The sequence below is a fragment of the Tamandua tetradactyla genome, chromosome 5 (genome assembly GCF_023851605.1).
Source record: "Tamandua tetradactyla isolate mTamTet1 chromosome 5, mTamTet1.pri, whole genome shotgun sequence".
NCBI classification, from domain to species: domain Eukaryota; kingdom Metazoa; phylum Chordata; class Mammalia; order Pilosa; family Myrmecophagidae; genus Tamandua; species Tamandua tetradactyla.
Genome location: NC_135331.1, coordinates 103768582 through 103793635, shown reverse-complemented (window position 1 = coordinate 103793635; position 25054 = coordinate 103768582). Strand labels below are relative to the sequence as shown.

The window sequence follows — 25054 nt, the reverse complement described above, 5'->3', positions numbered from 1 at the left end:
TTTTGAGTCCCTTAAAATTTGAGTCCCACCAAAAGGTGGTCTGTACAAATGTGTCTGTAGACCAGGACTTTTATCTTTTTTTCCTTCTGTTATTTAATCACTAGTGGTGTTCTCAGAGAAGAAAGGTAAATGTAATTTATTTCCTAATTGGAGCACGTAAAACTCATTTATCATAGGGTATCAATACTCAAAGAAATGTTTTATGTAATGAATTTAGGTGTAAACAGATGTGTTAACATTGTGAAGAATTATAGTTCTCCCCTGAATTGCAGAGATTTCTTGAGTGTTGTTGACATTTGGAGGTAATTAAAGAGAGAGCTCTTTTAGAAGCAAATGGCCAAATATCCAGAATTTCAATATGTACTGAGGAGATAATTCAACCCCTGGTTTGTCCAAAGAATTTTGGGAGTTACAGGCAATCCCAAAACCCCAGAGAACATCCTTAGGAGTGAAGGAGTTAACTGAGTGTGTAAGCTTTATCTTTTGTCCAATGGACTTGTGGTATGCTGATTAAAGTCTCCAGTAAATGATTGTTAGAAACTGTCATTGATAGTCGTTGCTAGTTGCAGCATTTCAAAAGCCTGTTGATTCATCTGAAAGGCTGTGCGGTATCCTTACTCCGTTTACTCATTTCAAATCTTCAGTTTGTCTGCAAAAGGATCTATCAAATCAGTAAACATGAATGATGAAGACAATAGTAACATCTATGACACAGTTCAAAAAGAGAGTATGTATGAGGTTCCAGTTCAGCCAGGAGAAAATGAAGACCCCCTGTATGATGATATCCATGACGACTTGAGGCCAGAAAACAATTTATATGCCACAACACTGGAAGCTGTTGAATATGACTCTGTGCCATCCTCTTTCACTGGGAGAGAGGAGGACAGCTTGATCTCCTCCCCACCAGATGCAGGAGACTATCTCCTCCCTGATAGGGTGCTGCCTGAAGCTCAGGATTCTCAACCAGGTGAGCCCCAGGAGGACAGAGGCATCTTAATGGAAGACTCACATTCACCAACCCAGGCCCAAGAGCCCCAGCCGGAGGAGCCCCAGGAAAATGGGAGCACAACGAATGAAGATCTGCCTTCTCCTTCAAGTGTCACCATCCAGCATAGCAAGACCTTCTCCATCACCATGGGTTCTTCAACCATCTGTTCTAGAGCTGATGATCTGAAAGAAAATGAATCATCTTCCATGAACCCTGAGATTAACCTCTTTGTGAAGGTAAGGGCTGCCTCTCAGGGGCCCACTTGCACATGTAGATAGCACAATGAGTGTTTTACTTTGCTCTGAGTGACCAGGGAAATTTATAATATTATAATATTCAGAGTAGGGCCGATTATATAGGTTATTCACCCAGGACTTCTCAAAATTACAAAGACTGGAAGTGCATTTAAAGTGTGTATTTAATCATTGATGTTTAAATGCCATGGGCAAAGCAACTTTTAAGAGTTAACTTAGGAATGAACAGAAATTGCTGCTCAAATCCTTACCCTTATGACAGACATTAAGTACATTTTTCTATCTGGTTAAGTTTCCTTTATCAACACAAGTTTTAAAAATGAAACCGACACTTGTGAGAGAAAATAAAAACTGCAATCAAGTTCTGGAGTTTCCTTCTTAGGTTTCTAAGGTCACAGACACTTCAGATACGTGGCCGATAATGTTGCCTTTGTCACTGAGCTTGCCCTTTTGGTACCAATATAACTAAAATATCTGATGGAGTAAAATGATTTCAGTAGTAGTAAGAAAAGTAATTACCAGTGTTTAATGCCTGTGATAGTTAAACAAAGGACTTTTGTGATCTTTGTATTAGACTGATATTGCAATAGGGATTATGGTTGTGAATATTATCAAAATGTAAAAGGCATTTCAGAGCCAAACAAATCAGCTTTCTTAGTAAAAATGACAGAAATGTTTCCTGCAACATCCCCCTCAACACATACAATATTCATATAACGATATTCTTTACGTGAAGACATTACATTGGTAAATACTGCTATTTATTGCTAATAAAAATGATTACTCCATGGACCTACAAAATCCCAGAATACATTCATTTTTCCCCTTCCTGGCTTCCAGTAAACTTCTAATGAAATACACTCTATTTAGTAATTTAATACATTATTTTTCCTACTTTGTACTTTTCTGTAATTGTTTTGTGTGTACATCATGTCTCCTCTATTCTACTATAAGGTTCTTGAGAGAAGCACCTAATATAGGCTTGGCTTATGCTTTTGCTGTTGACAAACTTTGCCTGAAACATTTGGAGAAAATAATAATATGTAAAATTTGATTCTCTTTTTCAAGGAAATGATAATATGATAGAAGAGACAGACTTGCACACAGCTAATTATGATATAGTGTACAGAGTTGAAATGAGGAATGAGCAGAGTGATGTGGGAATGAAAGGGAGGGAGTGCTGAAATGTGGATGAAGGAGTCAGGAAAGTTTCCACAGGGGATGGGACATTTGACAGGTGCAGTCAAGCAACCTTCCATCCCCCATACCCATATCACTGTTGATATAATTATGTTACTCTGCAACAATTTTTTTTTTTTTATGAGAACTAGGTGTAATTTTTCTGAAGACGGCAGCATCCATGCAACTTCATGAAACAGGCAAGGTGTGTCAATCACCATTGTCATTATCATCATCACCATCATTATTGTACATTGAGATGTAATTTGTAAATTTGGTGAAGTGCTGATCTTGCCAGAAATGAGCCTATCACTGGTGTTGAACAAAACAAAGGTGGTACAAAAAGTTGGCATTTCCAGCTAGTACCAGCAACAGGCAAAATTGTTTAATAGTAACATGTGTTTCCTAAATTATTTAGACTCTGCATTCCTCTAAAGCAAATATCAGATTTAATCCATACTTTAAGCTTTACATTCTTTTAAATATAATCATGTTAACCAAGAGCCATGGGGTATAACTTTGACCTCAGCTACTATTTGCAGATTCCTTTTTAATGATAATCAGCAGCACTCAGTAAAAAGAGTGGGATTATAATCCCTGCCTCCAACTCTCTGAAACATCCCTGCTGCAGTTTGTTATTCAATGTTGAACGCATGTATGATCTATCAAAATGGGTAAAATGGGGGCTGCTCTGCTTAAAGCAAGAATGGAGAGTCTGCGCCTGATTTGGCCAGGCTCTCCCTCCTCCCAGCTCCACAGAGGAGGTGCTAAACCCATTGCTCTGAATGGGGCTTGATCAGGCTTTTCAGCTCATCATTGTCCTAGGAGAGCTTATGGCCACACCGTCCTGGGTTTTCTTCTCCTGGCTTGCATCTACATCTCTACTCATTTGTATGTTTCTAACTGTTCTTGCCAAGTTTGTGAAAATGCCATGTGGGTTTGCAACTCTATGTTGAACCAGCATTTTATTGAGACTCAGCCATTCCTGGGTGATAGCCAATTAATTAATTAATTAAAACATATCTATTTATTCATTTAACAGATAGTCCTTAAGAGCCTACATACTTTGTGCCAGTCACCAAGTTTATAATGAAGGAAACAATGGCTCTGATGGACTTTTGCATGCTAATTGGAGACTTACATAACAGGCAAATAAATAAGTATAAAATATGATTGCACTATAAAAAAACATAAAACAGGATAATTAGTGTGTGAGTTTCCTCATACTGCTGTAACAGATTACCACAAACATAGTGACTTAGAACAGCACATATTTATTTTCTTATAGTTCTTAGTGTCAGAAGTTTGAAATGAGTTCTAGGAAGCTAAAATCAAGGTGTTGGTAGGACTAGTTCCTTCTGGAGGCTTTATGGTAGAATCTGTTTTCTTGCCTTTCCCAGCTTCTAGAGATTGTCCCCATTCCTTGGCTTATAGCTCTGGGTCACATACCTTTCCTTCCCCCTGCTTCCATTGCCAATTGCCTTCTTCTGACTCTGATGCCTCCTATATCCCTCTTATAGGAATGCTTGTGATTACATCAGGTCCACTAAAATAATCCAGAATAATCTCTCCATCTAAGATCTTTAATTTAATCATATCCGCAAAGTTCTTTTTGTCATACAAGGTAGCATTAATAATTTCCAAGGATTAGGATGTGCACATCTATGGAGGCCACTATTCAGTCTACCACCATGAGACAGAGTGACAGTGACTGTGGGAGCAAGGAGGCAGTGTGACTAGAGTGGCATAAGCAAGGGGAGGGGTGGTAGGAGATGAGACCAGAGAGGTGAGAGTGGCACAGGTCATGCTCGGCCTTATGGGCCATTGGAAGAACTTTCACTTTGCCAAGGGACGTGCAGAGTTGTTGGAGGGCTTCAAAAGGATCTAGAATGACTATTTGAGAATAGACTTTAGTGGGACAAGGGTAGAAGCAGGGTGAATTGGCCTACTGTAGCAGCAGTGGAGGTGAGAAATAGGGGTGAAAGTGTTTGAAGAGACAGCCCAAAGAATTTGCTGATAAATTTGATGTGGAGCATAAAGAAAGGAAAAATCCTGATTGAGTCTAGGAATTTGGCCTGAGATACTGAGTGAATGGAGATGAAAATTCCATTTCAGATATGGATGCCTTCTTGGAGAACATGTGATTGAGAAAACGTGCTTCCTCTCTCTCTCTCTCTTCCTTCCTTCTTTCCTTTCTTTCATCGAACATTTATAACATACACATTATGTGACAGGTACTGGGTAAGAGATGAATGTGACATGTCTTAAGTCAGCCTGGCCTGTGGAGAAGACAGATGAACATCATTCTTAAAGATAATAAGAGAAAAGAAATTATTGCTTCTTAGTCATTGGCTAGGATCCAGTGGAAAACAGATCTCTGCTGAGAAGTGCAGTCCATGTCATAAGGCCCTAATAGGAGTCGTAGGTTCAGAATTTGCAGTATAGGATTGTCTCCTTATCTTGCTGCTTCCTGCTGAAACTGAGGAATATATAGGCATTTTCCTAATTGGGTCTGTATGTGGACATATGAGAGACAGAAGAAAAGGAGGAGGAAGAGGAGAGAGCGAGAGAGAGAGGAAGGGAAAGAGAAAGAGAAGCATTCTTGCATTTTGTTTAATGCAAAATTATTTATTCTGCTGATGATGCTTATTGGAAAGGAAAATAGTACAAATGAACACATTTGTCCTGCATATAATTGGTGCAGGTTTTGAAATCAGGTTGCATGGGTTTAAAGCCTGGATTAGCAATTTAATTACTGCTAAATTACTTAGTTTCTCTCAGCCTCAATTTTCTCATTGATATAATGATATAATTATCAGATATCATTATATCTGATATCTTCTTCAGAGGATTGTTGTGAAGATTACATATGTTGATGCATAGAAATTGCCAGTGTGGTATCTGATATATAGTAAATGCTCAATGAGTTAGCCTAACTTAGTATTTATTGTGATGAATATGAAACATCAATAAAATAGGGTGGGCCATGGTGGCTCAGCAGGTAAGAATGCTTGCCTGCCATGCCCGAGGACCCCGGTTCGATTCCTGGTGCCTGCCCACATAAAAAAAAAAATCAATAAAATAATAACTTATTTTAAGCACAGTGCCTTGTGGTTAGTAGACAGTCAGTAAATATTCCATTGGCTGATTCTCACATGAGCAGTATAACATTGTTGAAGGAACATTGGTCAGGGAATTTTAACACCAGCTTTGTCAATAATTTGCTGTGAAACATCCCTGGACCCAAGTTTCTAATTTCTTAAATGAAATTCCTTCCTGCTTTTACAGTCTTTGATCCCAGTGTGGATGGCCCCAGCTCTTTATCAGTGTTTGTACACATAGCACACATATTGCCAACTTTGGGAGACAGCTAAACAATTACATTAAACTTTAGATCTGGGTATAGTTGGGAATGGTCAACATGAAACCTACACTCCTACCCTCAGCTCCCATGAAGCCTGCCCCTTGGTACATGTCTGCAGATGGAGTCCATATAAAACTAAAATCTGCAGAGCATGTCTCTGATTAGAACATTCATAGGGTCCGCATGTAAGGCTGCACAGTATATGTACTGAACAAATTTAGAAAATGCAGATGATGTCCCCCTGAAGTCAAGCAACATACTAGCTCAGATTAATGTTCTTCAGACTCAGTCTTAGTCTATATTCTTTGCTCCTAAGTAGTGACTCTCTGTTTGGCTCAGTGGTTTTAAAAGTGTGCAGCAACCAGTGGCAGCAGGTAGAAATGCAAATTCTCAGGCTCCACCACAGACCTACTGGAGCAGAAACTCCGGGAGTGGGGCCCAGCATTCTGTGTTTTAACAGGTCCTCCAAGGGAATTCTGAAGCCCACTGAAGAATAAGGAAGAGAAATAACACCCAGGGGAGAACATAGTAACTGTCAGAGATGTGGCTGCTGATCAGAATATAGGGGGATGCGGTGGTGGTGGGGTTAGACTAGTAACTCCTTTCTACCCTTCCTCCTGTGGAAATGCAGCTGGATTTGGATGTTGAGAAGCAGCACAGCTGCTGAGCTGGGAAGAAAGGAATTCTAGGCAGTGGATTGAACCTGAGCAAGAGTGGAGTGAATATGCATTTATGAGCTATAGGACTGGATCTGTTTGGCTGGAATAGAGAGAAGCTCCCTGTAAGGGCAGAGTAGATAGTGATGTTGGAGAACTAGGAGTGCAGCCTGGCATGGCAAACTAGGGGTTCGAACTTTATCCTGAAGGCAACTGAGAGTAATAGAATGTTTTTGAGAAAGATGACATGAGCAAAGCAATGTTTAGTGTTATTGATGAGCAAATTAAAAAGTATTTCCTACTGGGTAGAGCAGGACTAAACAGAAATCTACCAAGCTTATTTTGATTAGTCCAAGCCTGTAGGTGTTAAGTATATTGTATATAATAAAACTACATATATTTTATAATTATTTATTCATTTAACTCACCATCTGGATATGCCTGAATATTTATACCCTTGGCTTCATATAGACAGATTTTTGTGGGAAAGCTAGCCAAATGTGATGCTGCTTTATATCTTACCTGTATGTCTTATCTAGTTACTTCATATTTGGGGGGGCCTGTATGGATGCAGTACAAAGTTATTTGTTTTTGTTTTTGTTTTTAACTTTTTTATTTTATGGTATAACACATATACAAAGCAAAGTAATAAAAAAGCAATAGTTTTCAAAGTACTTTTCAACAAGTAGTTACAGAACAGATCCCAGAGTTTGTCATGGGCTACCGTATGATCCTCTTGATCCTCTCAGGGTTTTTTCCTTCTAGTTGCTCCAGAATATAGGAGGCTAGAAGGCTTAAATATTTTTTTATCCTCACAGTAGACTCCCCCCCCGTTTTTTTTGTGAAAAATAGCATATATGCAAAAAAGCAATAAATTTCAAGGCATAGCACAAATAGTTATAGAACATATTTCAGAATTTGATATTGGTTACAATTCCACAATTTTAGGTTTTCACTTCTAGCTGCTGTAGGATACTGGTAACTGAAAGAGGTATCAATTTAATGGTTCAGCAATCATTTTCATTTGTTAAATCCTATCTTATTGTATAACTCCACCATCACCTTTAATCCTTCCATCCCTTTCTTTAGGGGTGTCTGGGTTATGGCAATTCTAAATTGTTCATATTGGAAGGGTTTTTCTCTAATATGGGTTAGGAAGATGGAACTATCTGATATCTGAAGAGGCTGGGCCCTCTAGGTTTCAGGACTTATCTGGATCAGGGACCCATCTGGAGGTTGTAGGTTTCTGGAAAGTTACTCTAGTGTATGGAACCCTTGTGAAATCTTATATATTGCCCTAGGTGTTCTTTAGGATTGGCTGGAATGATCCTGGTTGGTGTTTGGCAAGTTATGATAGGTAGCAACGTCTAACTGAAGCTTGTGTCAAAGCAACCTCCAGAGTAGCTTCTCAATTCTAATTGAACTCTCTCTGCCACTGATACTTTATTAGTTACACTTCTTTTCCCCCTTTTGGTCAGGATGGAATTGTTGACACGACGGTGCCAGAGCTAGATTCATCCCTAGGAGTCATCTCCCATGCTGCCAGGGAGACTTTCACCTCTGGATGTCATGTCCCACGTAAGGGGGAGGGCAATGATTTCACTTTCAGAGTTGAGTTTAGAGAGAGTGAGGCCACATCTGCACAACAATAGAGGTTCTTCAGAAGTAACTCTGAGGCATGCCTATAGGTAGTATAAGCTTCTCCCCTACCTATGTAAACTTCACAATAGTAAGCCTCATGATTGAGGGCATGGCTTATTAATTTGGGTGTCCCTAAAGTTTGACACAGTATTAGGGGATTTCCTGATGGTATTATATTAATAGTTTCATATTCTTTCTCCCATCCCTCAAGGGACTTTGCCAATACTTTTTGATTATTTGCTTAATATACTCTAGGATGTATCCAGGCATTACAATAATCTAAACAGGATTAAAGGACCTCTTTCTTAGTCTGAGCTCCCTGTTTCAATTGTTCAAATGAGCTGTACAGATAGGTTGAGTTAGATTATGTGCTACAGAAAATTTCAGTTCCAGATCGAATAAAACTTTCTTCCTTTGGTCTCAAAGAGTATGTGTGGTTTAAAATATAGACACTGTCTTCCTTACCCCTGTGTTCTGAATTACTTTAACCCCAAATGATTGGCTTCCTTCTTATCCCTAAATATCAAGTTATATATATATATATATATATCAGCTTCTCAAAATCCAGAAATATTAATCCCCACTCTGGACTTAATGTGTCTGCTCTAAAAGCTTACAATCTAGGCTCCTGTTTTCTTACAAGCATTTTCTAAAGGTGATCATGCCGTTGTTTTCTTTTGTTCCTGGCTTATTTTGCCTCACCAGATATCCCATATGTTCAGTCACTTCGTTGCATGCCTCACAACTTTGTTCCTTTTGTAGGAACACAACTTCTGTTCATAAGTATACACCATCGTTCACCAATCTACTTCTCTGTCAGTGCATCCTTTAGCCACCTGCTTTCATCAGGCATCATGTATATTGCCCAAAGTTCACAGTCCATCAACATTCTCAATTTTAGATGATTTCATTGTTCCCAGGAGAAAGAAAACCAATAAACACACCCTCGCTAAATAGGAAATCTAAACTTCCTCTTAACTCTCTTCCCTCCCCCACCCCTGTTATTTACCTCTGCTGTTGCTGTGGTAGTGCTGTTGTATTCCTTTTGAACACAGCTCATAGCATGCAATAGCAGTTTTCCCCCTGTATCCTGGACTTGAACACTCATTGTACACAAATCATATCTTTGAAGTAATTCTTGCAAGAACTAATTCATATTTCTATTGTTCATCAATGGGACATGTAGATCTATACAACTCTTTTCAATCTTGTTCATCTTCAGTATGGTAATATTACTTATAGACCCACTAGAGAATGATCTTCACTTCTATCCATTCCCTTACATTAGAGTTCAACCTCATTAGCTAACCATTCACCCATCTCTAGTTTCTATGTATCTCTAAGCCCCCTATATTTGTATTAAAAACCTCTGATTATAACTTTGTAGCACGAAGTTTTGATTGTTGTTGTTTTAGTACAGTTTCTGGCAAAAAAATGTGTTTGTATGGGTCTGGCTTAGCGGAGCTGGGCCACTCAAAGTTGCACGTTTAAATATCTGGAAGTACCTGGAGCCCTGAAAGGGTTTTATTGTTCCTCCATCCTCTAAGAACAGCCAGCTCTAATGTCAGTAATAAAGATACTTCAAACTTATGTCCTTGGAAACGAGAATATACAAGTCTGAGCTTGTCCCATGTGCCCAATTGTTCTTTCATGGAACCAATAAAGCATTTTTTAAAAATGGAACAATGAGCAGGTTTGAGTGAAGATTTCTATTCCTGCCATAATTTCTTCTTAATTAGGGTGCTAGGAACATAATCAAGGTCCAATTTTATTCAAACTCATTTACCGATGTCCACATGACCTGATTTGCTTTGTGAATTAATGACAGACATCAAAGAGGTCATGTTGCCTTAGCTCTGTGACAAGAACTTTGAAAAACAGAGGAGTCAATCTACTTGCCCAGGCTGCCTCCACATTGGCAGCTAGCTGGGACTTTGAGTTCTCAATCAAGTACACTTTCCTTCATGTTGGCATTTCTGGCCTAGGGTGCCAGATGTTCATGAGTATGCTTTAGTAGGTTCTGAGACATTATAAAACTCTATGCAATTTTTCTTGTGTGTGGGTAATGCTTCTCAGAAGGTCCATGAACCCTCAGAAACATTAAGAATCCCTGTGATGTATTTTATCTTCCCTGCCAGAGTACTCACATGTCCTTGTGAGAGGAGGTAGAATAGGCAATGAAATGACCTAGCTTCTTTTATTTCCTGTGGACTCATCTGCTTGCTCTAAGCCTTTCAACATCTGAAGAAACTGTGAGAAGAGGCCCTTGTGATAGAGTAATTAAAAAGTATTACCTAAATCATTTTGAAGGGATTATTCAGCTCTGAAAATGAAGGTGATGTAAACTCTGAAATAAATGGCCCTGACATAGATCCACATGGACATTTTTTCCCAAGGAACAGAGGACTCATTTTCAATTCATCTACAACTAATCCCCTCATCTTGGTGGGCGGTGTCACCAATTGCACAAACTAAAACTTGAGTAATTCAGCTTTCTGCTTCTCCTTTACTTTCCCAGCAGTCCAACCAATTTCACCTCCTAAAATTTTCTCTACATCTCAGCCACCACCGGTCACTGTCATCTTGGCCACAGCCATTCAACTGATCTTTCAGCCTCCAGGCTCATCTTCCTCTCAATAAACCCCCATCCAGCCTTCAGATCTAGACCCATCTAGCCTTCAGAATAGTTCACATAAAGTGCCCATCAGAACATGCCATTCACCAGCTTCTAACAGGGCAATGGCACCATTGGCCCCCAGAGAAAGGGCAGAACTGGGAGAATGCATATAAAGGACTTCATAATTCACAGACATTTAGCCAAGACTTCATCATCTGCCACTTCCCACTCATACTTTACCTTAGAAAACATTAACTTGCCTGTACTTCCATGCCCTGACTTGTACTTTGCTCATGCTGTCCCTTTCAAGATAACCTACTGTCCTTTTAAGAAGTTATCTCTTTAAGGAAACTTTCTCAGATCCTTATAGGCAGGACTGGACTGGTTCTCCATAGTGCTCCACTGTGCCATTGTTTTTACCTTAATATCATAATTACCTGTTTATGTCTCTCTCTCTCTCTCTCTGAGCTCTTGAAGGATGGTCTACATTTTACCCATTTTCCTGTATTTGGCCCATGGCATACATAGAAGACAACAGTTGAATAAAGGAGGGATGGAAGGAGAGAATAAGTCTTACCCAAGGAGCCTCAAGTCAATGGGGAGGAGGAAAGCTAGGCTGACTTGTCTGCAGCAGGTATAAGGGTGGTCCTCCAAGCCCACTACAGGAGAAGTGAGCTGAATTGAAGCATGGAAACCCCTGGATATGGGCAACTATTTCTGGGGTCCATTTTTCACCCAAAATGCAAGGTGGTTAGTAAGAATTCAGTGGACTATTTGTACCTTCACCTCTTTGGTCCTCAGACATTCATGAGACTGTCCTGTACTGGTCCTCAGACATTCTTGAGACTGTCCTGTACATCCGTAGCATCATCCTGAAGTTGGGCAGAAAGCCAATGTTCTGAGTGTTTAGTTTGATTTATTGAACTCTGAAGGGATGTTCAGGTCAAAGGACCTGAGGATTCACACAGCAGTTGTTGACATGGTGGTTGAATTAAACACTGCAAGAAACAGCCTGCAGAACCAATATTGCCATAGCTAATTCAATGAATCCCGTTCCTAGGCTCATCTTTGTGTTTTTTCACATCAGTATAATTTACCAAACACTCTTTTGTCAATATACACAGAAGCCAAACTAAACGCAGTGCCCAGGAGAAAGTGTGGCACATCAAGACTGAGGGAGAGAATAGCAACTGACTGGATTGAGGTCGCCAGTAGGGGTGAGGCAGTATTAGACTAATAGATGAGGGACCATTTCCTGGACTCTCCTCTTTAAAGCATAACTCATCAGGCTGTCAGCTCCTTGAGGGTTGGGATCACACCTTGCTTTTCTCTGTAGCTCAGTAGTCTTTGTGGTGCTGGGCTTGTCATAAGGTCTCTGTAAATGTTGATCAAAATAATCTGTCCAAATAGTCATCCTGAGAAGCCTGTACTCCACCTAATGGAGTAAAGACCATCATCCCTTGGAAAAAAATTGCAAACTGGATACTTAACTTCCCTGTTTTAAAATCTGTCTATTGCCAGCAGGATTACTTTAGCCTTATAGGCAAGGCCTTTTGGGGTTCTATCCCTAGAAAACTAACAGCCTTTTTAGTCCCATCCTCAACTATGTCCTGCCTGGCCCTTCACACCTCAGAAATACTGAGATGCTTGTGGCTCCCCACAAATCAGTTGCTGTTCTGCTTCATCGGGCTTTGCCTATGCTGATCCTCTGCCTGCAGCACCTTCTTCTCTCCTCCATCTGACCAGTTCCTCCCCATCTTTATACCTCATTTTCTCTGGGAAATCATCTCTGAACCTTCAGGCCATTCCAAGTGATGCTTCCTCAGTGCTTACCTTCAACTTGGCACTTAACACCTAATATTATTGTTATCTGGTTAAGTGCATGTCTCTCCCAACCCCTCCCTAGGGGAAGCTGTGTGGAGAAAATGTTCTCCATCCCTGTCTTATTCACCTGTGAATCCTCATAGTCAGCATGGAGCCTGGCCCATAGTAGGGACTCAATAATAAACTGGGATAAATGGTCACAATAAATAAAATGGGAAGGGTAGTTCAGTTCTCTTTTGAAGAAAAAGTGTATTAGTGTATTCTGGGAGATTTGGTCAATATTCAAGCAAAGGTCCATTTATAGTTGACTTTGGGATTGGGTGGACAGTGAATCCTGGTTGAGAGGCTACCCAATCTAGTGAAAAAAAAAGAGGAAGAAATAATTCTTTACTGAATGTTCACTTTGAACGGACTCTGTGCTAGGGTATCTGCTTTATTCAAATTGTCTCTGAAGGAAGACATAGGAGCTAGCTCTCTACCTTAATTCCGCATTAACTGAGTGACTTTTGCAAGTCATCTGCATCTCTGGGCCTTACATTTCTCACCTGTAAAAAGAAACAATTGAAAGAGATGAGACTTAGGACCCCACTGGCTCTAACCCATTGGGTGTGGAAATGTCATTCCATCCTCTCATGTAGGCCCTTTTTCCCTCCAACTTTAAATTCATATTATTGTCATATTCTCAAAGACCATATGCAACCCTGTTGTTTTTAAAAAGAGGAAATGCAAAGATGGGTAAGTAGCAAAGATAGAGGTGTTTCCGCAAAGAAATAGAATTTTGACAAATCACATTGAATAAGTAGCAGATTTTGGAGCACAAATCACGTCCCCCTCTTGATATAGGTTGATTATGTATGTGCATTGCCCCTAAGTTCTCAAGAGACAGGTAAGCATGCCTGTTAACCATGTGCTGACACAAGCCAAAAGGCAATGTCATTTTCTCATCTTTTAATCTCTTATTTAGGCCACTAATGAGTCCATGAACTCCCTTGGAAAACTCCAGGATACACCAAAGATTAATCCTACTCTCAAGCTCCTATCTGATAACCAGGAACCAAGGTTCCAGAAGCAATTTGCATATGAATTGTACTGTGTACACAGGACAATGTACTGATTGACAATTCACACCAGCTGTGAGCAAAACATGTGCTTTAGACCTGAAACTAAATGTCTTGTTAAATCTGGTGAAGACCTGGTCTTGCAGCCATGCTCTACTTTATGCCTTATAAACAGGGCCTTTCTGCCTCCCCTCCTGAGTCTCCAGGTCCACAGAAGTGCCAGACCTCTCAGAGGCTGCCAGTCTCCCGTTGCTGCCAGGGTTGGTGGACAACAATGGCATGGCAACAGCTGAAATAAATAGAAGAATGTACTGTTTACGAAATTACTAGTGTTCTGAGGTTTTGTTGATAACCGCAAAGTATACAAGAGAGGTGATATGAATAACTGACATGAGTGCGTTTTGGTAAATTGACTATCATGGTGTTTTTTTTTAACTCCACAGAAATTCTTTTGTTACATTACTCTATGACAGCAAGGAAGGACAGAACATGGTGACAGATGTTTTACATTCACAGTAAAAACTCCCTATAAATTGTCCTGGTTATTCCAGAATGTCACCATTCAGAACAATAGCCATTAGCTGCATGTGGCTATTTAAACTTAAATTAATGAACATGCTATAAAATTAAAAATTCAGTTTTTCAGTCACACCAGCAACATTTCAGGTGCACAATGGCCACATGCAGCTGATGGTTACCATACTGGAAAAGACAGATATGAAGTATTCCCATCAACACAGAAAGTTCTATTGGACAATGCTATTCTGGGGTGATCTGGGCTCAGATCATCCCTGAAGCTCTATCAGTTGTGTGGGCATAGCAGTGCACATCCCCTCTCTGTGCTTTTATTCCCTCATCTGAAGATAAAGGGATTGGGTGTTTGGGTTTAATGAGATGGAAGGGTGTTCATGCCCACAAAATAAAGAAATCAGTAATGCAAATTGTTCACATTGATAAATAGTACCTGGATACAATTGGTTAAGAGTGATAGCTTCTTAAGCAAAGCTCTACAATCGATAATCAGCCCTTGCATATATCAATAAAGCTGGTAGTATCCATTGGCCATCCTCAGGCCCATTGAGATCCTCTCTGTGACAACTGGAACCCATCAAAGCTGCAGTAACTTTAAGAATAGAAGATGCTGCCCCTCTAGCCACCAGGACCGAATGAAGCATTTATCCTGGGACCAGGCCACAGAGATCTGATTCCTCACCTGGCCACCCTTCTCTTCACAGTCAAAACAATGTATCAAGTTAAAGCAGGGAGGGTGTTATAACTATTCAGAAAATATGAGGGTGAAGGTTGAGCAATTCTGTGGTGAATGTGGTGAGATTTTACTTTATAATAAAAATTTTATCTCTGCAAGAGTGAACTCAGGTCAATATGCCTCCTCCTTCCTATTTATCTCTTTAATTTATTTGAAATCAATAAGTTAATAAATGTTTATTGAGCCTGTACTCTACACCTCATGTGCAGATACTGCGAGCAATATCAGTGCAATCTAAGATAGGAGAACTTTCTAGGAGACTCCGACCAGCTGGTTCAGGAGAAAGGATTAATACCATGAAGCAATCAAAGGTTAATGTAAGAGCTCTGGCAGCAACAAGCTCTACGCACCAGAGGAGGCATTCAGAGATAGGAGAGGACTAGGGCATTAAGGAAGGCTTCATAGAAGAGACAGGCTTTAAAATAAATTCTGGAGGAAATGTAGGCACTGGGGTAGAAAGTTTGGTCAGGGAGAAGATTCCAGGCCTCAATAATTACATTGTCCTTCTCAATCTTATAGCACTTGGGGATGCAGTTTAGTAAAGCGTAGACCCTGGAGCCTGGGTTTGAAACCTGGTCCTACCAGTTATTAGCTATGTGAGCTTGGGAAATTTATTTAACCTCTCACTGGGTGTCTGTGAGTATTGAATGAGTTAGGATGTGTGAAAGTCTCTGACAAAAGATAAGCACCATCCCAGTATTCTTGGCTCCTTCTCACCCCAATCTCTTTTTCTCAGGATAAGTTTGTTTTTACTTGTTGAATAAGAAATAATTGAATGTCTCTTCTTTTAATAACCTGAGTAGTCTGCATTTACTTGATCTTTCCATTAGTCAGTTCCTGATTTTTAATTTTTCTTACAGGTAAATATAATCCCTTTTGGTCAAACCAGCCCAGAGAAATGTCCTGGCAAATGCCTCAGCTCTTATCATAATACTCTTGTCATCAGAGTCCTGGACAGTTCCACTTAATCAGAAAATTTAAGGCTAAAAAAGACTTAATATATTTCTCAGAGCCATACTTAATTGTATAAGAGGAACATTTGAGTTGAGTGGATCTTGTTGTTGTGTCAGTGTTCTTCCCTATTGGACTCCAAGCTCCTTGAGGGCAAAGGTTGGCATTGTTCATCCTTGTGCACCCAGCTAGCACCTTGAACAATTCAGGCCCCTCATAGTTGGCCCATGACTCTGAAGTTAACTGACTTTTCTTTCTAAAATGGTCCTAGTGATGCTTGATTCCTACTGGCTCCTAGAGAGCAACATAATTAAATCCCATTCAAGTCCACTGATGTGTAGTGAGTGTCCCCCGGTGCCTGGTTTAGTGCCAGATGTTGGGAATCCATTGCTGAACAATTCAGGCACAGTTCCTGCTGACGTGGAGTTAATATTACTAGGCTATTATTCCCTTGTTCCTTCTATGAGAAACACACTGTGGAAAAAGCAGAGGGTGCTTGTGAAGCACTGTCCTGATCTTGCAATCTTAGGATAGTGCATCCTCTGCAAAAATGTTTGAATCAACCTGGATTATGACTGACCAGAAAAGTTTCCATTCTCAGATGTGCCTGAGCAGTGTGGTCTATAATGAAGCTGGAGGGTTTGTTGACTAGGATGTGACAGACAGTGAGGTGATTCCATGTTTTACAGCCGGAGACAAGGGAGGAGCAGAGGCCTCCATGCCTTGACTTCAAATTGGGCTCTTGTTCTTTCTTAACTGTGACTCATCATAGCATTTATAACATTTCCTATGAATCTTAACTTCCCTGTATCAGTTAGAAGTATTTTCCACTGCTCATTACAGGAATTCTGACAGTGACTTTAAAAGCAGGGTTTTATTTCTCATGTGTAGTAGCAAGAGCTCTGGAGATAGGCTGTTCTGGGCTGAATTCTGTGGGCTCCATGCAGAAGCCTGCAGCAGCCTATGCCTTACTTCTCAACATCCAGAGTAGGTCACGTGTAGCCCAGTGGCTGGTCCAGCCTTCCTAGAGGAAAGAGTTCTCCACTATATACCTGAGAGAAGCAGGGCTGTGTTAAGGAAGAATGAAGGAAAGGCGTAACAAATCCTGTCTTCCACATCCCCTCATTTGCCTTTCTCTCCCCTGTTGCCAATATTTTGCTTTCCAGTGAGCCCATCCTATTAGTGTAAGAGAGAAGATCATTACAATTCCACTTTCTGACTCTTTCTTGGAGGCAGCTTGGCAGAATGGGAAGGGCCACAGGCCTGAGTCAAACCTGGGTTTTGGTTCCAACTCAGCCATTTTATAAACCCTGCAAACTTGGGCACATGTATTAACCTCTTGGATTCTCATTTCCCACATCAAAAAATGGGATATGAATGCCCATTTCACAGGCTTATTGAGAAGGTTGAATTGGAGTTATCTGACAATTCTTGGCCTGTGAAAAGAGCTCAATGAAATATGCCAGGCTGTGTTTATTATCATTCTCTGTAAGAAGGAACCATATTGCTTCTACTCAGCTCTTCAGGCAAATTTCACGTTAAGAAGGAGGCAGGACTTCCTCTTGACTGATGTGGTGCTGCTTATAGCAACAAATGAACTTAAACACAAAAGAGAATTTTAAAAGAAATAATATGAATCGCATGAATGTGTACCTATTTCAAGCTCTAGCACATGCACTCAGATTTCTAATTAATGTACTGTTTGGCCTTGTCTTTGAAATTCCAGAGATGAGATACCCACTTGTATAATAATCTTCCCAGGAGGATGGGGAGCAAGCTGATCACTCTTCAAGACAAGGTCATAATTTCAGGAAAAACAATCCAGAGAGGGAGTAATTGCAGTGTTATCAGTAAACCCAAAGAATTTCCATCAAGGCCAGGGAACCAGGAGTAAGTGCTACCCATCCAGGAATGAAGTAACCTGGAGAAACACTCATCCATGCCTCGGGATTGCTCTAGTGAAACCCTACTACTCTGTATCATGCTGATTGGCATCTAGGACACTAGGACTGGACACTGAAATTTCCACCAGCGCTCCACCCAGAGAACCAAACACCCCTACCACAGTTCTTTTCATGAGATCTCATATCCCATGCCCAGTTACTACTGTGTGTTGCTCACTTTTGCCAACCTGTTCTGTCATATAATGTATTTGTTTGGTGGAAACTAGGGCACATAGACTCTAGCTGCAAAGGACTCTAGAAAATACATTTTTAGCTGTTCAGCCTCTTTAGTATGGGAAGCCAAACCAGGAGGGAGTTGGGAAAGGGTGCTGAGTGAGTCCCCCTGTAGTACCTGCTACAGAGCACCCTATTTATCTCCACTATAAAAGACACCCTTGGCCTCTTCTTGTCCACTCAGTGGCTCCCTCCAGATTGTGCCCATGGCATTTTGTTCATATCCTAGAGATTGTCCTCATTTTATTGAATTGCAGTTATTTGTTCACACAAAGGTTTCCTTTGCTAAAATGAGCTAGAATCTCAAAGTAGTGGGAAAAGTGCAGATTTGGAATTAGAATAGGGTTGAAATCTTAGATTTACCTCTTATTAACTTGTTAACCTTGGAGGAAATTCCTTAATATTTCTGATCCTTAAAATATCTATTTGTAAAATATATGCTGCCTACCACAGAGGTTTGTTATGATGAGTCAAGTTCTTATCCTGAATCACTGACACATGACTTGTGCTCAGTAGATGGCAACTTCCTTCTAAATTCTCTTATCACTAAGAACAGAAATGGTTTTATTTTAATTCTAGTTTTGTATCTTCAGATAATTTGAATGATGTAGTATCTGCTATGTATGAAGTTCTCTGATAGGTACTGAAATTATAAAAAAGAAGGCAAGTCTTGCAAACATTCTCAGTACAGCTGAGAAAGGAGACACCCACCCACCTGCCCACCCAAACTCACACAGATATGACTGTACAATATGAGTATGTGTGAGGAAGGAGTGAGCAACCTTTCAGGAGGCGGGAGGATGTCTAGGAAGATTTCACAACTCACATGAAAGTTGGGTCTTAAGAGTCATGCAGAAATTCAGATGGAACACAAAAGGGGAAGGCATGTCAGATAGTGACAATAGTCTCAGGGTCTAGGGATCAGCAAGTGATTCACAGAGTGTGTGGGAGGGGCCAATGGGTGGATGATGCCTAAAATCAAGTTTCAAACTGCACTGCAGAGGCTAAGCTTTATTTTGTGGGAACTGAAGATTTATCGAAAGTTAAGTAGAAGAGTGGCATGATTACATTAGTACACAAAGGTGATTAGTGCAATGAGGAGGATGGATGCAGGTAAACCTATTACGTGGCTAAGGTAAATAGTAAATAACATAATATCACAGATGAGAAATGATGAGAGTCGGAACTAATACAATAACTGTGAAAGGATATGATGAGAAAAACATTTAGGAAATAGAACTTCTAGGACACCCAGACCCACTCTGATGTGGACGACCGTATGGACTGTGACACCATAAACCAGGGAGATGGAAGTTGGGTTGGGAAGAGTGGGGGAGGATGATTATTTTCAACATTTCAGTGTGCACTTGGACTGTTTAGGTGGACAGGCCCAGCAGGAAAATAGATGTCCGAGTATGAAATTCAAAACAGGAATAAGTATGTATTTTTCCTTCTGAACACTGTCCAGTGTAAATCTAAAATAAAAATATTTGTAGGCTAAATAGGACTGAACAATAAAGCACCCAGACTAGATTTAGATTGGTTGATTTCAATTTCAGCCTCTATCATCTTGCATGACAGTAGGAAACATTTCTTAACCTATCCAGGCCTTAACTAGCACCTACTTCAAAAAGTTCCTGTGAGGATTAACTGAAACAATGTACTTTTAGCACTAGCACAATTTCTAGCAGTAAATGTTCAACAATTATATATTTTAATTAATAAATGAGGAAGCTTTATTGGTAAAGCTATAAAATGGACATCTTAATCATTTTAGCATCATATTATTTCATGATAATTTTAAAATAAAATGAATATTTTACAGTAAAAAAATAGGGAATAAGATTAGATATAGAGATTTCATGGGCATATAGAGATTGTAGCAGCAATCACTAATATAAGCAGGGCCACCCCAGAAGAATGCAGAGACCCCCAACAAGGCTAAGTTCCAGGTAAATGTTTAATAACTGACTCTCTGGAGGGGAAAAGTCCAGATTTGTAGCATTTAGTGATTTCTGTGGTGTCAATACTCCTGCCATGGCTGACTTCCAGCTACCAGTGTAGTGTCAGTGGACTGGGAGATGGGAAGAGATGTGCACAGTTGACCCTTGTGAGCCAGGACAAGTGATTCCATAAACCACTAATTATCTAGGTTGTGCCTTGTACAAAGGAGCTTGGCTAAGGGTGTAAGGGCTGGCATTCAGCCAATTCCATACAACCCCAGGCACGTGTAGGGCAGCTTCTTCATGGAGGGGGCACTTTATTCAAATATGTTTATGCAATGGGCGTATCTTTTCCACCAACATTTGTGCAAAGCAGAAAGCAAGCCCATCAAAAACAAAACAAGAAGAGTAGGAAGAGAGGGCTTAGCTCCAAGCACTGCCCCTCCCTGGCTTGATGACCTTGGCCAAGTTACTTTGCCTCTCTCTGCCTCAGTTTCACAATTTTTTTAACTGTAATTTTAATTTTAATAAAATAGATAATTTCATATTACACAGAAAGCAAATCCATCCACTCATCATTGATAAAATTTTAGAAATATTTTCTGTAAAAGTTTAGTATTTGATTGGAATGAACCCATTATGATACTGTTTCTAAAGGTACAGCTTTTCCATCCCTATCCCTATTATTGAGAAATTTAAAAAATAAAGAAAAGTACAAAAAAAGACAAGATTTCCATATACCACAATTTAGAACTAACCAATATCTTGTTATAGTTACTTGCAGTCTTTTTTTTATGAGAAATGGTTATTTATATATAAAGCAGTTTTTTTTTAAACGAGAAATGGTTATTTATGTATAAAGCTGCAATCCCCACCCACCTCCCACATTCATTCCTTTCTCTCCTCCACTCCTCACAGCCAATCACTATCAAGAGTTTGGTCTGTATTCTTCCAATCCATTTCAGAAATATTTACATATAATATGCATCCATTGCCAATATATACCACTGACTTTTATGACATCTTTATTCAAATTTACAAAAATTTCATTGTCCTACATATGCATCATTGTGCAACTTGATTCTTCCCTCTCAGCATGATTTTTTAGATCTTTCTCTGTTAATGCATGTTGCATTTTACAGATACAGTATTCCGCTATAAGAATTTTCCATTTCATTCCTGATGGGCATTTACATTATCTTCAATTTTTGACTATGCAAATCATGCCACAATAAGTATCCTCCTGGTATATATTTCCTGGTATATTCCTGGTATATTTGAGTGTAAGGATTGTGGAAAAGCTTTCATACAGAAGTCAAAGCTCATTAGACACCAGAGAACTCACATGGGAGAGAAGACCTTTTTATGTAAGGAGTGTGGGAAAACCTTCAGTGGCAAATCAAACCTTACTGAGCATGAGAAAATTCATATTAGAGAGAACCCTCTAAATGTAGTGTTTTGATGTTTAATTCTCATACAGAGAACTGATAGGTATTTTTAAAATTTGTTTTAAGAAATGCTCTCCTATTCTCAAGATGACTTAAGAATATAGCTTTTTCATATTACTGTTTTAACTCCTTTGTATTTCACTTTTGTATATGGCTTATCCCCTCCTTGGATAAGAAAGTACCTTCAAATTATTTTTTAAATAGTCCCATTACTTCATCACTTCTTGATGCCATTTCTATAATACTCCACATTCTAATAAATGTGAGTCTGTTTCTGGGCTCACTTCTGCTGCATTAATACCACAGGAGTTTTATATTATTTGTATATGATATCTAGTATTGTCTCTTGCTTTCCAACACCCACAACTTTACACATATAAAATTGGCTAGGATCTCCAGATCTATGCCGATAGCAATGATAACAGCAGACATATGTTTCTTCTCCCCGATTTTAGTGGGAAAGCTTCTGAAGTTTCAGCATTACCTTTGCTGTTTGCGGTAGGTTTTTTGTTGGTCATAGGCTTTATATCATGTGAATGTCTGTCTTGTCAATATGTAATTTCTGGTATCCCATAAGTTTTTAGTTTTTATTTCCCTCATCCATGGTGTTCTGCTTTAGAACAATTATTTCTGATGTGCGATGAAATGTAAATTTCTGATGAAAACTTCACATCTTCAAGGTATTGTTATGGTTTTTAATGAGTGTGAATTTTCTGATGTCTAATGTGGTGTGACTTCGGGCTGAAAGCTTTCCCACATTCACTATATTGCTAAGTCTTCTTACTTGTGTGTATTCTCAAATGTAGAGCAAGAATTGAAAACTGAGAGAAGGGTTTCCCATATTCATTACAATCATAGTGTTTCTCACCTGTATGGCCTCTCATATGCACACTTAAGACATGAGCTTTGGGAGAAGGCTTTTCTATATACATTGCATTCATAAAGCTTATCACCTGAATGAGTTCTCACATGTACAATAATAAGTGATGTTCATTGAGAGAAGGCTTTTCCGCATTCATTACATTCATAGGGTTTCTCTCCAGTGTGAATGTTTTGATGTTTTATGAGGTACTTCTTCTGGCCAAAAGCTTTGCCACATTCACTACATTTAGAGGGTTTCTCTCTAATATGAATTTTCTCATGCTCAGTTAGGTTTGATTTGCCACTGAAGGTTTTCCCACACTCCTTACATACAAAGGTCTTCTCTCCCATGCGAGTTCTCTGGTGTCTAACGAGGTTTGACTTCTGCGTGAAAGCTTTTCCACAATCCTTACACTCAAATGGTTTCTCACCAGTGTGAATCTTCTGATGGGTAAGGAGGTTTTCCTTCTGGCTGAAGGATTTTTCCACATTCACTGCATTCAAAAAGCTTCTCCCCAGTATGAGTGTTTTAATGTTTAATGACATACTGCTTTTGGCTGAAGGCTTTTCCACATTCATTACATTCAAAAGGTTTCTCTCTAGTATGAAAATGTTCATGCTCAGTGAGGTTTGATTTGTGGCTGAAGACTTTCCCGCATACCTTACAGGCAAAGGGGTTTTCCCCACTGTAAATTCTCTGCTGACTGAGGTATAACATTTGGACAGAAGCTTACCCACATTCACAAAGTTTCTCTCCAATATGATTTTTTTGATGAATGAGGATCTACTTTTGGCTTAAGATTTTTCCACATTTCTTATATTTATATGGCTTTTCCCTTGTATTGCCTTTCAACCATTGAGTAAGAAACGAGATTCAAGAGAAAACTTTATCATATTCAGTACATTAGAAAATTAATTTAAATTTTCTAATGTTCAGTGAAGTTTTGTTACATTCACAAATTTCTCTCCAGTATGAATTTTCTTCTGCTCAATGAGATTTGTCATCTAGCTAAAGGCATTTCAATATTCCTTAAAAGCGCAGGGTTTCGCTCCAGCCTAACTTTTCTACATTTAATGAAATATGACATGTGAATGAAAGAATTTTTCCCAAATTCAGTAAATTCATATGGTGTCTCTGCAGTATGAATGCTCTGTTATCACTGGGGTTCAAATTTTTTAAACAGAGGACATTTTCACACTGATTTATACTTTATGGGGTTATTATCACAAGGGGTAAGCTGTGGCAGAAGGAATGAACAAACTGATATTCTCCCCCCCGCCCCCCCCGTCCCCCGACAGCTTACTTCATGATGATATAAGTCGAAATAGCATTTCAAATTCTTACTGGGTGAGTTCAAAGAGGGTTGCCTTAAAAAAAAGCTCTGAGGTCAGAGGAAATATTTTTCCAATTTTCTAATTTTCCTCAGTCTATTCTTTACTGGAGATAAATGCAACTCACCTCTCAAGTCTTGTAGCCGCTCTATCTTCTTAGGCTTCTTCTGGACAGACTTTCTTTCCACTTCTTTCTCCACCACCCAGGTTGTCTTTCCTCTTCAATAGAGGATCACACAGAGTTTGGTCACTTTATAACCTGCTCCTACTTTCGCGCCACGTGGACCCAGGGCAAGCATGCATCTGCGGACAAAGATCAAAATGTCAGTTTCACAATTTTTAAAGGAGGATAAAAATACCTTCCAAGTAAGATGAATGTGAGGTTTCCAGCTAGACATACAAAGCATCTTCTAGCCAAGAAGATACAAAATATAAGACAGCTAGCTACCATTTTTTAACATGTTAAAGATCCTGTTCTAGTTGATTAGGGGAGACACAAAGATAATCGAGATATTGTCCCTATTTTCAAGGACCTTCAACTTAGTAGAAAATATTTCATATTTGCATGTAACTCTAATTAAAGCAAAAAGTAAAAATATTCAAAAGAAAAGTACTGACAATATTCTTCAGGAATTTAGAAGAGGAAGATATTGTTGGCTAGGAGGATCAGAGAATGCTTCACAGGAAAGGAAGCATTTCTTTGAAGGACTTGATCAAATGGAAATGGTGAAAGCGACAGTTTGTAATGAGGGACTTCATGTGCAAGGGCATGGCGTTAGGAAAATATGACACATTTGTAGGGAACACACAACAGTATAGTTTGGAAAGAGCAAAAGGAAATTGAAAGTGAGGGCATTGAAGAAATAAAATTACCCTGAGGGATCCGACTAGACCACAGAAGACCTTAAATGTGGGTTAAGACTTTTGGGGTGTATTTTGTCTGCAGCAGGGAATGTCTGAAGGTTTTAAGCCAGGAAGTTGCAAGGTCAGAACTATGCTTCAGGAAGATGATTTTGGCAGTAGTAGATTTTAAAGTTAGTTTGTGTGCAGCCTGGAACCTCCCAAACAACCTTTCAAGTTGCTGTTGTGAATGCTAGTTGTCCCTGGTTTGATTGGTAAAGTAGAACATGAAGTTCTGGGCACAGATACTGGGGTGCCCTTGTGAAAAGCCAGTGTGAGGAACATTGTCCCACCACCTACCCCCAACCAACACTTACTAAGCATTGGTCCCAAAGGGAAAGAGTCCCTTTTATTTCAGTAAAAAACATTGAATGGGAACTGTTGATCTCCTGACCAATATAACTTTGGACAGTTTCTTGCATACTGCCCAGTACACAGCTCAGATACCTGATCTTGCATTTCATGAAGAAGTTTCTAATTCCCAGAGGTTGTAAATGGTCAAATATCAATTATAGCACTCTTCAGAACAAGATTACAGAAAGGGAATGCCTCTTCCTGGGGTAAAGTTCTTGTCAGCCTCCTGAGGCAATTGGT

At 39.5% G+C, this 25054-nt stretch overlaps 1 protein-coding gene across 2 annotated transcripts in view; it reads left to right on the top strand.

Annotated features, from left to right (window-relative positions):
- Nucleotides 1-279: 279 nt before the first annotated feature.
- CLIC5 (chloride intracellular channel 5) overlaps nt 280-25054 on the top strand; it is a 182731-nt gene continuing 157956 nt past the window's right edge. The window contains exon 1 of one of the 2 annotated variants that reach the window (XM_077161968.1): nt 280-1224. In XM_077161968.1, coding sequence (XP_077018083.1) covers nt 679-1224 — 546 coding nt within the window. In that variant the 5' untranslated portion in view covers nt 280-678. The remainder of the gene's footprint in view (nt 1225-25054) is intronic. The other variant, XM_077161967.1, reaches the window with a different exon arrangement.